Below are 14914 nucleotides of genomic sequence, written 5' to 3' on the forward strand. Positions count from 1 at the left end.
TCTCTAATAAAGTGATACTTGATCTTAATATGCTTAGTTTTCCCATGAAACACAGGGTTCTTGACCATTGCAACTGCTGACTGATTATCACAAAAAATTTATGTTGGATCATCTTACTTTTGACTCAAATCCATCAAAATTTTTCTTAGCCAAATTTCTTGATTAACAGCAGCTGTAGCAGCTATATACTCTGCTTTTGCTATTGATTGAGCCATAGTTCCTTGTTTCTTTGAATTCCAGCTGAACACATTTAATCCAATGAAAAACACATAGCTTGAAGTGCTTTTCATGTCTTCATGAGAGCCAGCCCAATCACTATCTGTGAATCCAACCAATCTTGAACTTTCATTCTTCTTGAACCAAATTTCAAGTTCATTGGTTCCTTTAACATATCTCAACACTCTTTTTGCAGCTTTAAAATGCAACTCACTAGGATTTTGTATGAACCTAGAGAGTAAACTTGCAGCATACATGGTGTCTAACCTTGTTGGTGTCAAATACAATAAGCAACCAACCAAGCTTCTATAAATAGAACCATCAACTTTGTTAGCTCCATCTTCCTTAATAAGTTTCTCATTTTGAGCCAAATGAGTGTTGACTGGTTTGCAATTTTTCATCCCAAACTTATTCAGGGTTTCATTTGCATATTTTCTTTGACAAATGAAGATTCCTTGCTGGTCTTGATGAATCTCCATTTCAAAAAAATAAGACATTTTTCCCATATCTGTCATCTAAAAAACTTCCTACATTTGGAGCTTAAAATCTTTCACAAGAGCTGATTTGTTATCTATCACCAAAAGATCATTAACATACAAAGAAACAATCAACAGATCACTAATATTAAAATTTTTAATGTACAATGTTGCTTCACTAAGGCTTTTCTTGAATCCTAACTTCAGTAAATGATCATTAATTCTGGAATTCCACATTCTTGGAGCTTGTTTTAATCCAAACAAAGCCTTCTTAAGTAGATAAACTTTGCCTTCATGTCCCTTGGTAACAAAACCATCAAGTTGTTCAATGTAAATCTCCTCCTCAATATAACCATTCAAGAAGGCATATTTGACATCAAGTTGGTATATTTTCCAACTTTGCTGAGTTGCTAAGGCTAATAGCAGCTTTATGGTGTCCAACCTTACAACTGAAGCAAATGTCTCTGAAAAATCAACACCAAGCTGTTAGGAGTAGCCTTTAGCTACCAATCTAGCTTTAAGTTTGTTGATGGAACCATTAGCATTCAACTTTGTTCTGAAAATCCATTTAACACTAATGATGTTTTTGTTGCTTGGTCTGTCAACTAGCATCCATGTTTGATTTTTTTCAATCATATGAATCTCCTCCTTCATGACATTCCTCCACTCTAAAAATTTGACAGCTTTTTCAAAGCTTGCTGGTTCAAGAATGGCAACATTTGATCTTTGATAAATATTTATGAGTGATCTGATTCCTCTCACTGGTTCATGATCAATGATTTCATTTTCAAATATATAATCTTCTTGATCTTGAAAGCTTATCATGTTTGCAGCAGTTTGCTTGACTGATTTTCCATTTGACTTTTCTCAATTTCAGGCAGCTTGCTCATTAAATCTCACATTCTTACTTATAATCATCTTGCTTGTAAGTGGATTATAAGTCCTATAGCCTTTGGTGATGTTGCTATAGCCCAGAAAAATACATATTTCTGCTTTTTGATCAAGCTTGTCCCTTTTAATATCAGGAACGAACACATAACAAATGTTGTCGAAAACTCTGAGGTGGTACACTAATGGTTTGCTTCCATACCAGGCTTCGAAATGGGTTTTTCCCTTCAAAGCTTTTGTTGGCAGCCTGTTGAACAAGTAGATAGAGGTATTGACTGCCTCTGCCCAAAATTTTTTAGAAAGATTCTTTTCAAACAGCATGCATCTTGCCATCTCCATGATTCTTCTATTCTTCTTTTCACTGACTCCATTTTGTTGTGGAGTGTTAGTTGCTGTCAGTTGGTGTTCAATTCTTGCAACTTCACAAAACTCATTAAATCTGTCAGATGTGTATTCAGTACCATTGTCTGACCTTATGATCTTGATTTTGTAGCCATTTTGATTTTCAATCCAAGCTTTGAACTTTCAAAAAACATATATAACTTCAGACTTTTGTTTCATGAAGTAAATCTAACACATTCTGGTAAAATCATCTATAAAAGCAATGAAATATCTACTGCCATTCAAGGACAAGGTTCTCATAGGACCACAAGCATCAGTATGAATAAGTTGTAGTTTTTCAGTTGCCCTCCATGCTTTGTTAATTGCAAATGGCAACTTACTTTGTTTTTCTAGCTGACAGACTTTACACACTCCAGCATTGACTTCAACAGTAGGCATGTTTAATACAAGATCATTTTTATGCATGAAATTCAATGCATTGTAGTTGAAATGTCCCATCCTTTTATGCCATAAAAAAGATTCATCATATGAACTAGCATATATAGAGGAGTTTGCTTCATGCCAATTTAAGGAAAAATATTTTCCTTTCATATTAACAATAAAAAGTTCATGGCTAGTGAGATCATGAATTATGCATGCCTTGTCTTTGAAAACTAAAGAGTAGTTATTTTCTAGCAACTGTCCTACACTTAATAGGTTTTGATCTATTTTAGGCACAAATAACACATCTGAAATGAGTTTGGTATCTGTTGGTTTCTCAACTGCCACTACTCCTTTTCCTTTGACTTCTATGAAATCACCATTATCTATTCTGACTTTAAAGGTACAAGTATGTCCAGTTCTTTGAAAATATTGATATCAGATGCCATATGGTGTGTGCAGCCATTGTCAACGAGCCATGCACTTGAGGAGGTTCTGGTTCCATAGCAAGTTGCAACAAAAACTTGCTCTTCTAGCTGTTGTTGATTGTCAGCAACTCTGGCTTATTGATCTGGCTACTTTTTTTTTTTTGTTTTTCCATACCTTCTCTATGTGACCAAGCTGTTTATAGTACTTATATTGTATGTCAGGTCTGTACCAGCAATATTTCTCCAAGTGAGTGGTTTTTTTACAGTGAGAGCAAGGTGAAAATTTTCCTTTCTTTTCATTGTTTCTAAAACCTTTGTTTCTTTGATCTCCTTGTTTTCTGCCTTTGCTTTCTGTTTGCATCTTGCCTTTCTTTTTGGCTGTAAAAATATCTTCTGTTGAATCCTTTTATCTGATAGCCCTTATTTGCTGGAGTTATCTTGTAAAGCATTGAACAATTCTACTGGAGTTATCTTGGTTAGGTCCTTGGAGTCTTTAAGGGATGAGATTTTTGACTCAAACCTCTCTAGTAAACTAACAAGAACCTTCTCTACAATTTTTTTGTCTGACAGCTTCTCACCAAGTAATCTAATCTTGTTTACTATCTTCATGAATCTGTCATTGTACTCTTTTAAATTTTCAGACTCCTTTATCTTTAAGACTTCAAACTCTCTTCTAAGATTCAACACTTGCATTTGTCTTGTCTTGTCACTACCTTGAAATTCTTCCTTGAACACGTCCCAAGCTTGTTTTGTAGTTTCACAAGTCATGATTCTGATGAATATGTCATTAGAAATTGAAGACTCAATATAGCTTTTAGCCTTGTACCTCTTCGCTTTTTCTTCACTATAATTTTTCATTTGAGTTACTGTTAGATTTGCAAGAAGTTGTGGTGGTTCCTTCTTATTTTTCACTATTTCTCATAAATCAAAAACACTCAAATAAGTCTTCATTTTGACAGCCCATATCTGATAGTTCTCACCAAAAAAAATAAGAGGTAGAGGTAAGAAGCAATTGCTTGAGGCTATTTAAGGTTGACAAAAGCTGGCTGGTAAGTGTTTGATGGCTTTTCACTCAATTTTTGGAGGTCACAGGTCCTCTAAGACCTCAAAGAATGCATTGATACCAATTGAAGGATTTAGAGCAAAGGAAGAACAAAGAAAAAAAAAAACAGAAAAAACTAATCTGTCACTTGAAGTAAATTAGCTCATCAGATCATAAGCTTCATTTCATTAATTTATAGGCTTAAAAAATACAAAAGTTTGTTTAACTATTATAAAAGTTGTTTGCCTAACAGTATGGATCACCATGCACAGATCCATCATGTTATCTAAACTGATCAGATGGCAGAACTTATTACAACAGTACCAGTAGAAATGTCATACCTAATTACTTCAACCACTAACACACTAATAGATCTAATGAAAATCCAAGTGAAGGTCGCGGTGTTGAAATTACACCCCTAAATCACTCTTACGCATTTCCATAGAGCATTGGAAGAATACTAACAGGTCCTTAAATCTGTTGACAATGAAGGTGACAAGAAATAAAACATGGACATGATTTCTTTTTTTTTTTTCCATCTTTTTGGCTGGTAAAAGAAGAAAAGGGTAGAATTGTATTCTGAAATATGGATTGTTCTACATATATATATATATATATATATATATTAGTTTACTATTTGATCTGATCTTGTTAATTGGAACTACAAGCTTCCTTCTGTTGCCAATCATTGTTTGTATTAACTTTGTAGTTTGTACAAAAGTGGAACTGATACACGTATTATTACAGGAAGGTGTTGTAAAACAAGTTCTTGAAATGGAATTTGTAAGGAATATGTTTCCAGCTTGTCTTAACTTGGAGAGCTTGTGATTACTACAGTGTATACCTGTATTTTTCTTGACCATTGCCTCTCAGATAATGTACCTGAAATCAAAGCTTTGGTTACACATTTTGATGGATGATTCTCATAAAATTACCTAAAAAAAAGAATTGCTAGAGGCTTGTTTGAGAACTTGAGATGTCCAGATGATTGACCAAACATGTGAAGGATCCAAGGCCAAGAAGATGGACCATGTATGTCCTGATTGTTGATTCAAGGGTGAGGTTCAAGTGCAGACAACTTGTTCCCGGTCCTGAGATAAAAAGGACAAAAGAAGCTATAATTTCTCTTGTTCGGGAATGCATTAACAGCTGCTTGTTTTTGTCGCATGTGAATTGTGAACCATCTTGGAAGAACATTTTATAACAGAAAAATAGATTTAGTTTCACATTTTCAAATCTGTTAAGTATTTATGTGAGTGTTTAAATGACATTGTTTTTCCTTTTCAACCCCAGATCTTACTTACGTGGGTAAATTTTTTTCTTTCAAAGTGTCTTATAGTACACTTCATTATGTGCATAGATTGAAATCCAAGTCATTAAGTTGGCCTGTGTTGCTGGCCATTCTTCATTTGCTTTTTTTAATATATATATATATCTCCAATCAACCACAGATTTTTCTAGTTTTTACATTAGGTTGCCTTTCAGGATCCAATTAAAGATGCCAGCAGAACTAGAGAAGGGTAAAGAAATGGTGAAAATCCATCCAAATCAGTACCAGAAAAAGATTCCTTGAAGAATGAAATTCCTGTTTCTTTCCCACTCTTGGCTTGTAGTAAATCCAGAAGCTTATGTAACGTTCGAGTGTTTTATTTTTTTTTTTCAATTTTTAGTAGGGTAGACATTATAAATGCACTGTTGATAGAATCCAAAACCCTTTAAATTCACCAGTTTTGTCTTTGTTTTGGCAGGGATTGTAGAAGCATGCAGCCACGTTGTGGCCCATATCTCCACTTGAACCTCACAAATTTTACCTTCTCAAAACAAATATGAAACTGAAAGGAAAGCTATAGTTTTGTCATTGACTGGTAACATTCCATTGTATGCTATAATTAGCCAGTGTAGGATTCCCCTAAACACTGCATTTTCCCTTCCATTCTCAAGTTCACAACTTGCGAAGAATCAAAGTCAGAAAGAGGGAGGAAAAGAAGAGAAATGCAGGCAGTTTGGGTGTCTTTGAAGGAGAATGTGAACTGTGTTAGTAAGCTGACTGATGTGGTTGGAAGGCCAGGAAACAACTGTAGGAAAAAAGCGTATGATTCTAGAAATGAGAACTTGGAGAAAGAGCTTGTTCATCAACTGAGAAATCCATTTCGCGAATCGCTTTTCAGACCAAACTATCCGAAAACACAGTTTTATGGTATGTCTTTGCTGACATTTCCTTCAACATATGTTTCTTTAAGGCTTCCATAGTTAGTCTAAGTCTTCGAAATGATTGCTGCTAGTTGAACAGTTCATAGTTGAGTTAGGAGTTTCATGAAATCTTAAATTAGGGCTCAACATTATCATCTATGTAGGCTATGTTTGTCCAATGTAATGGGATTTTGTACCTTTTTGCATGCAATCTAACCCTGCTATTTTTAATCAGAGCTCAACAATGGTGATCCATCAAGAAACATCATTGAGTTAATCTTTCAAAAAGCGGCAATGAATCCCTCAAAACCACCATGGAAGATCAAAAGGGTTTTAAGAGTGAAGAACTCGATAGAAGTTCTGGAAAGGTTCGAGGAGTACAGGGAAAAAGTTATGAAAAAAGCCTATGAGCAACATAGAAGACATCCAAGAAGCATGGTAGATGGAAATGAGCTGTTACTATTCTATGGCACTACAATGGCCTGCTGCAGCAGAAAGCTGAAGCAAGTGTCTGAGCTTTGTAAAGATCCCAGTTGTCGAGCCTGCCGGATAATTCATTCGAGATTTGACATGGAATTTACCAGGAAAAATGGGATTAGATTGAGTACATGTAGTGAGGAAGTGAGTGACAGTATGGTTTCTTTCAAGTTGAAGAATTTGAAGAGGGCCGTAATAGTTTGCAGGGTTATTGCTGGGAGGATTGCCAATACCATTGATGGGGTATATGAAGAATTTGATTCGATTGGACGTGAAGGACCTCAGTCCAACTTAGAATATTTGACTGTACAAAATCCTTGTGCTATACTTCCCTGTTTTGTCATAGTTTTCAACTGAAATGTGAACATTTTCTGGCAAATGGCCCCAACTGAACAAGCCAGCACCACATCTGTTATATTTCCATAAAAGGCAAACGACTAACCAAAAATGAAAAACGAGAAAGTTTTGCTGGCATGTCCACCAATGTAAACGCTAGTGAGTCGAAAAAGCATATGCAAGACAAGCTGCAATACTGACAGCTAACCAATGGAATTAATCAACTAACATTCAGTTGTACAAAGGCCTTGTTTTCATTGCATCCCCGAAAAGGATGTTCTTATCAAATAAGGGCTAATCTTGTGTATGCCTAAGAGGAAAAAGTAAAGAAATGTTTTTCAAATAAAGGTTCTATCGACAAAGTAACAATAACTATTGTTTGGTTAGCATCTCCATGCACAAGAAGCAATTATAGCTCGATTCATCCAGCCGAGATAAAGAACTCCATCTCTCTCTTCAAGTGTATACTTATCACAATAGCGTTGCAGAAGAACTTTGATGGTAGCATTGACAAATGAGCTTAATGGACAGGGTGTAAAGCCAGCCATGGTAAACCTTGATCTCCACTTTCCCAATAGTTCATGACGTTCTACTCTCTCAGGCCCCTCACATGCTATAATATTGACAATCTCCCAGGCCAGACGGTGCTGTTCAACATTGATCCGCTCCTTGTTTTCCCTTGGCAGACTAACATCAATTGATTCAAAGATTGCTAAATAATGATTCATTGTCTCTAGGAAACGGGGAAGGAACGGGGCAGTGTTTGTATTGGCTTCTTGCTCAACAAGAGTCACCACCTTTGGAGACAAACTCCTCACCAACCTCAACAGCCTGTCCCGATGATTCTGAGTTCCCACACTTTCATCTGGCATGTGATGCAGCATCATCGCAAAATTTACAGCAATAGCTTCACCAGGTTGAATTCCAAGGTTTTCAAGTTGAACCTCGGTACCAGAAATAGCAGCAGCATGGAATTCAAAGGGTACCTTACATGACTCAGCAAGCTTGCATAGTCTCTGCCCCACTATTTCAAGTCCTCCTCCTTTGGCATAAGCTGATGTAGGATCATCAATGCCTGTAATACGTATACTTGGAGGTCCTCCTGGACGATTAGCAAGTGCATGAATTAGGGTCAACCATTGGCTTCCTTGTGCAATCCGAAAATCAATTATATGGACTCTACTTTCTTCTTTCATGGCTTCAGCAATTGCACCATTCGCTGACATATACCCAAACTTGAAATATGGGCAGATTTCATAGAGTATGTGCATGTATGAAGGCAGTTCAGCACTGGCAGGCTCTTTGCATCTTAAGGCTTTGTAGATAGAACTTCCTGAAGAGGCCAGCCTTGCAACAAGCCCTTCCAACATGTAGGCTCCTATACGTTGTATTGGTTCACCCGAAACTGACACCATTTGACGTAACTGTGTCATCAAGCAGTCAGCCGTATACATATCCTTATTTTCTACAGCTTTTGCACAAGCATAAAGCAGTTCTTTCAGGTCCCCTCTGGTGATCATCTCCATCATGTATTTCCACCTCCCTGCTTCAATGGAGACTTCAGTGGCTTCACCAGAAGCGGTGATAGTATGAATGTCAAAATTATCTGAATCGATTCCTAGCATAGCAGTTTCCAGATGTCTTATCATGTGCCTCAAGTCATGCTCATTGTCTGTTACACGAGAACCAGTTACTGGTGAACCACATGTATTGTCTGGGGAATGATGCAGGTCTGACGGGTAAGAGTAGTTTTGCTGTGAAGCAGGACTGCCATTGGGTGAGAAACTGGCTGTAGAAGAATTCTGCATACCAGACGACGATTCAAGGGTACAGTATTGTTCCAAATTTTGGACCGAATGTTGCACACCATTGCCGCAATCATCAGAGCATGACTGGTACATATCTAAACCCTGGTCAAAGTACTTGCCTGTAATTTTATGTTTCTGAGACGCTTTCATTGGACAATTTTCTTTGGTCTAATGCTACCAATTGACAGACAGCAACAGAAAGCCTTTCCGATAAAAACGCCTTTAAATTTAATTGCGGGCGCTTGTTATGTCTAAGTTACATCACCCAGACATTTTCCAGAATTGCTGCTTGGCATGGATAACACATCAATGAGATGATGTATTCTGCATAGAAGGTTGACAAAAACATTAGGTGTATTTTATAATAGAAAAAGCAGATAATACTAATTTATCCCAAAAAGTAACACCATCTTTTCATTTATACCAGCGGAAATGTGGATCGCTAACAGGATGTCATGGAAACAATTCACAGCCATACCTTTATAGTTCCTTTGCATCAAAAGAGAAAAAAGATGCAAAAAAAATAAATAAATAAATAAAAAAGAAAAAGTAAAAGGGAAGGAACATAGGAAGTTCGAATCTTCCCAAAAGAATCTGACTAATAGTGATGACAACCATCGGGTACAAAAGCACAAGACCAGGCAGATGCTAAATGTGCCAACAATCTAGCACGTGTGCCACATATAAGATGGACAACAGTAAAAATTTTATGTCCTAAATATAGATCATACTTGACAAGCTATTGCTTTATGACAAAGGCACTTCAGTTTCATAGCCAACATCTAACACAGTCAGCACTGAAGATTTTATGAATGAAAAGTTAGGTAGTTTGGTGGTATGCAAGGATGGTGGCAGATATAAAAACATCTTCCACCAAAATAGGAAAAGCTAAAGCATGATACTAACGAGAACCCACCATCAGTTCAAACCACAGAAAATCTTCAGATAAAATAAACTTTATTAATACGTTTCGTAAACGTGTCTTTTAGCAAACAAAATAGCACAAAGACCAAATATCAGCAAGCAATTAACATGAAAAAGGTTTATATAGGAACTTCAAAGAAAAAAATGCAGTTTATTCATGGAAAATACAGAAATCATCACAGCTTCATGCAACCAAGCTTTTCCTGTAAAAACAAGGTAAAAGTTCTGCAGAATCTGTTTTCAATCAGTTCTACATTAACATAGGTATGCAAACCTTATTGCCTTTTGAAATTGAGGATCAAAACAACGGGAAAAAATGAAAAAAAAAAGAAAAAGAAAACCAAGTGAGCATTCATCATATAGAATGAAGCTATATAATTTGTTTTAGATTTTCGTGGACATGCTCAGACATGATGTTTAAAGCCATGATAAAATCTTTTACAAAACCAATAAAGCAAGGCTGAAAGAAGAAAAGTCAATTACTTCCAAATATGCATGAACATAAAGATTATACCTTTTTCAAACTACTATATATTAGCTAAAAAAAAAAGCAGAAATTTGACATTAAAATTTAGCTAAAAAGCTGCTTGGTCGTCATCATCATCATTTTATCAGCAAAACAAACTCGTTTCAGACCTGAAACATACCATTTTTATTATAGAAGAAGCAAAAAAAAAAAAAAAAACAGAACAAAGCAACAAACTATAAACCAAACTCACCAAAAGAAAAGCTTCAAGAAATCAAAGAACATAACAAAGACTCTTGTCAATTTCAATACAAAATACAACTAAGATTTTTCTAACATACCTTGTTTGATTCCCCTTCCAACCTCAGATTTTTGGTGCTCAGTTTGGGTTTCAAAGGACAAGGATCAAAGGAGAATCCAAAACTAGAACAGGCAAGTACATGGTGTCCCCAACCTGCAAGGTGTATCACCCTTCACTTTATAGGAAAGTTGCCCCCACAAATGACGTGCTTTGTTATGAAAATTACATGACTGCCACTGACAAAATGACAGAAAGTTGATTAATGTAATAATCCTTACCTAAGACATTAACCAAATGTCATCCGCCCATCTTCAGATTCAGTATTGTGTCTCTTTCATTAGTTCTTCTGTGGGCTCTGCCTCCCATTTTTTTAGTATTTAAAAAGACCAAAATTCCTCCTTTCAACCAACAAAGTATGCACCAAACTTATATTTATACATAAAAATATTTTTTTATAATATGATCAAAGACATTTCAAATTTTATTAAAATTAAAAATTTTCAAATAATTTAAAAAACTAATTTTATATAGATACATTTAAAATTTTACTTTTAAATTACTCTCAATATAGCTAAAGAAAATTAAACTAATCAATGTGGGTCCAAACTATTATTATTGATCCTTGAGCCTTATCTCTTTGGTGATTAGGTAAGCTAATCAACATTTAATTAAGCAAAAGTTTGAAAATTTTAATTCTGGTTTATTGGAATGTTAGCTTAGAGCCTTCAAATTATAGTCAAATGATTTACCCTCCATGTATAATTGAAAATGTCAAAAAAGAGTCTTTTATAATTTTGTTTTTAGGTAATGAGTAGTATGTACCATGTATTGTACGAATGATTGGGGGGTTAATCAATAATTTGTTAAAATTATACCAAGAGATGCTGTTACTGTCAATCAATAATTTATTTAAATTAATGAAAAACCATGTGCTGTTACTGTTAGATAATGAGAAATCATTCCTTCATGATTATAATAATTACATAGATAATCAAATGTTCATAAAACACGTTTGAAGGATTTGAAGCTAATTCTAGAAGTTCTTGATTTTTATATGTAAGAGAACAAAAATGTTAGATGCATCAATTTTTCAATGTTGCAAACTTTCTTCTTTCTTTGTATGTAATTCAAGTAAACTGTCTCAAAAAAAATCAAAATGGCCAAGAAAGTATAATTTTAGCTGTAATGGGGACAAGGGTATTTTGGTCTGAGTGTTGTTTCCTCAGGAGACACTTTGAGAAAGTTAGTCTGATGAGGAAGTAAAAGATAAAACAGATTTGTTCATGGTAAATGGATAGGATTGCTTTAGGCTTTAGGCCCTTCCATCATGCAATATAACAGGACCCACACGGTTTAAGCCTGCCCCATTGTAACACACAGAAACGAAGTTCCTCTCTTTCTTCCTCTCCTTCGGTCTCCAACAACTTGTCATATGCTTAACTTCTCCATGGTAAAGATGAATTCCTTGCACAATTTATAATGGGATGAAATTTTGTCACACAATGACAAGGATCCATATCCTTTAATCAAGCTTAAAATATTGTTGAGTGATGTTTTATAGTGTTTAAATGTCTAAAACGATATTTCAACACGGTGATAATAATTTTAAATGATGTTTTACAGTTATAATTTTACGATAAAATCAATATTAAAATCATCAATAAAAATTGATTCAATTGAAAAATATCGTTAATTAGGACACAAAAATTTTAGATTTGATTTTAATAAGTGAATTTTTATTCAAATTATCTACGATTTTCAATCATTATTTTAAAATTGTATGATATATTTTATTTTAATATGAGAATTGAAAAATCTATTTAATTTTAGATTTCTCATAAAAAAAAAACCAATGTTAGAATCCAATTAATCAAACTTTTCATGTGGGGTCTAAAAGTCTAAAATACCTTTGACTACTTATGCACATGTACAATGAAAAACAGAATCTGAGGGGATGGGAGAATTATTATATAACCTACCTCCTTGCCTTCTAAAATAGTCTCTTTGAATCTTAAAAAAAAAAAAAAAAGCATTAGTGCATTATACTAATCCACAACTAACATTATGTTCTTTATTTATTAATATCAATCAAATTAAAATTGGGGAAGGTGGCAAGGTATTTGTAGATCAAATGAAGTAATATATTTTATGATTTTGTATTAAAAAGTAATCATGTCCGACACATATCAATTTTGGTGTTAATAGGTTTAGCGTTATTAAGAAAAACACGTACTTATATTAGACCTCGTAGATGTCTTGAAGACCACAAAAAAATGTTGTTCAAGACAAAACCGTTAGGTATGTTCTGATATATTATCAAAGTTTTATATGCTGAGAATTAACCAAATTTGTTAAATACATATCAAACATGAAAACACACTAGAATGGTTGACTTTCAATGTCACCCCATGATTTCTGCCGACCAGTAAGGGACCCTACATAGGAGAGATAAGCCTTGTTGTGTTCCAAACCTGTTAACAAAATTGCTGTTCTTCCCTTTTGTCTTAATTTGTAGTCTTTTGCAATGTCAGTGTCCAATAGAAAACACTAAGCTTTATGGAAAGGCTGCATCAGTGAAGAAAACTTGTGGAACTCCTTGCAATTTGCTCAATATTTCCTCCCAACTAGTCCAAAATAATTGCGTAATACATATGGTTTCCAATTTGTAAGAATTTTCATCAGCACTATGTCACGTTGATGCAATATTTCACATTTATTTTTACCAAATTTTCTGGCTTAATTTCACTTCTTTTATTTGCATCAATGTTGAGTTTATATCTTTCAATTTGATTCAAAATGATCAATACCCGTAATCGCGTTATAAAAATGTAATTTTTTTTTATGAAACAAATAATGTTGTGTAATAAATTAAGGTCTTTCTCTTTGAAATTATTGCTTTTAAAATATATACATCCATCAGCAGCTTGTCCTTATACTTCACAAGTCAATGTTGAAATCTTCTATCCTTTATTATGAAAAGGGAATTTTTCAAGTCCAAATAAAAATATATCTAGCCAATCAAATCTATGTAGGAAGTGACTTTCTTGTGGTAATTATATCAATCTCAAAGGAGAAATATGTGTAGTAGGACCTTTCTGCATTGTCTACATCTAGACAAGAGCCAAAAAACACAACATCAATCCTTGACAGCAAATGTCTAATGCAAAAAATCAACCTGGATTCTTTCAAGGTGGTTTGATTTGATTCGATTTTCAAAGGAAATCATTTACAAGACTTCTGAGTGCAAATGAAAACATGGCGTTTGATTTATTTGGTTTATATGAGGAAGTTTGACTAACAAATGCAATCAAACACATCAATAACCATGTGAAGTTGACAAGGAATTTTGTTTATCATGGTAATGGTGATTTACATAAGGAATGACGCGTCGAAGATTATAAAGTCATCCGGATTATATCATCAGATTTAAACAGATGAGAGGCTGTTGTCGATACAGTGCTGATATGGTGAAAAACATGCTATAAACAGGCTTTAAATATGCTTGGACTGCAAGTTAAGGTAGTGACAGTAATGAAAATTTTTTTTTTCAGAAGGAATAAATTTCAAAGGCAAGATATGAGCTAGAGAAAACTTAAATGCCATGTTGCTCCAACTTTTCATTTTTATACGGAGGTCTGACCCTCCAAATATATGGAAAACCTAGAAAAAAATGAATTTACCCGTGTTGGGCTTGTACCCGAATCTGATACTCACCTCTCACAAAACTTAAATGTACATAATTCAACAGAAATAGGATGACAGGTTCAAGCCATTTGATTCAAGGGGAAAGGTAAGCATAGTTAAAATCATTTCAGATATTTCTGATATGCATAAAAGGAAATGGCAGAATATGGAATAAAAATTAGACCATAAAAATTGAACTTGGAAAAGGGTATTCAGTTTCGGCAATTAAGCATTGGTAAAATCTCAGGATTCTTTAAACTGAGATGGGAAACTTGTTAAAAATACAGTTTTTATGTTTAGTATCTAGAACAGTTCAGAGGCAGTCATTTTCCTGAACTGATTCCTACTAAAACAGATATTGGTCTTCATTTTAAAACTGCAAGCAAGTTTTATAGCTGGTAACAAGCTAAAATCTCTAAGCAGCTGTTTAAATGACATTGCCTATTCAAGAAATCAAATCTATAAACTGACATATTATGTTGGAAACATGATATTTGCTTGGTGTTATGCTAAATTCAGACATAAGAACCGCTTAAATATTTAGAGATAACGAACATCAAAATCAAACCGTCTGGATTTCATATTGGAAACAACAAAACATTACCATGAGTTTGGAAAAGTCTCTTACCTTTAACCAGACAGATAGGAAACAGCAGTCTAACATACCTTATTACAGATTAAAAACAACAAGACACAACAGTATGGTGGTGAAACAGCTCCCACCTTGCATTGTTCAGATAAAAGACGATGAAACTAACAACAACAGCTAATTTATTTATTCCTTCTTCCAGGATCTTAGAGAAGGAAGTAGATACTAGAGATTTATTGCGCTTGTGCTGCAGCCTGCTTCAAGCAGATAGTCGTCTTTGGAACATCTGCGTCAAAAGAATAGAACCGATACAAGTTAATAGGAAGA

The 14914-nt window shown here is 34.5% G+C and overlaps 1 protein-coding gene and 1 pseudogene across 2 annotated transcripts; one reads left to right on the forward strand and one right to left on the reverse strand.

Annotated features, from left to right (window-relative positions):
- Nucleotides 1-5696: 5696 nt before the first annotated feature.
- LOC111276113 (uncharacterized) lies at nt 5697-6858 on the forward strand. The gene is made up of 2 exons (XM_022861925.2): nt 5697-6009; nt 6238-6858. Exons 1-2 carry the CDS (start codon nt 5805-5807, stop codon nt 6834-6836), a joined length of 804 nt encoding a protein of 267 aa, XP_022717660.2. The 5' UTR covers nt 5697-5804; the 3' UTR covers nt 6837-6858.
- A 134-nt stretch (nt 6859-6992) lies between these two features.
- LOC111275618 (scarecrow-like transcription factor PAT1 pseudogene) lies at nt 6993-10546 on the reverse strand (annotated as a pseudogene). Its single transcript, XR_016333472.1, has 2 exons — nt 10355-10546; nt 6993-8947 (listed from the first exon to the last, which is right to left on the reverse strand). The product of XR_016333472.1 is annotated as a scarecrow-like transcription factor PAT1 pseudogene (transcript).
- Nucleotides 10547-14914: the final 4368 nt, after the last annotated feature.

Source organism: Durio zibethinus, chromosome 25 (genome assembly GCF_047325235.1).
Source record: "Durio zibethinus cultivar Kanyao isolate XHJ-2024 chromosome 25, ASM4732523v1, whole genome shotgun sequence".
In the NCBI taxonomy this organism is placed as follows: Eukaryota; Viridiplantae; Streptophyta; class Magnoliopsida; order Malvales; family Malvaceae; genus Durio; species Durio zibethinus.

Excerpts from the sequence above, each read along its gene's own strand:
- LOC111276113 (XM_022861925.2), top strand. The coding sequence starts at position 5,805 with ATGCAGGCAGTTTGGGTGTCTTTGAAGGAGAATGTGAACTGTGTTAGT. Across the intron at positions 6,010-6,237 it reads TCCGAAAACACAGTTTTATG|AGCTCAACAATGGTGATCCA; the intron begins GTATGTCTTTGC and ends ATTTTTAATCAG.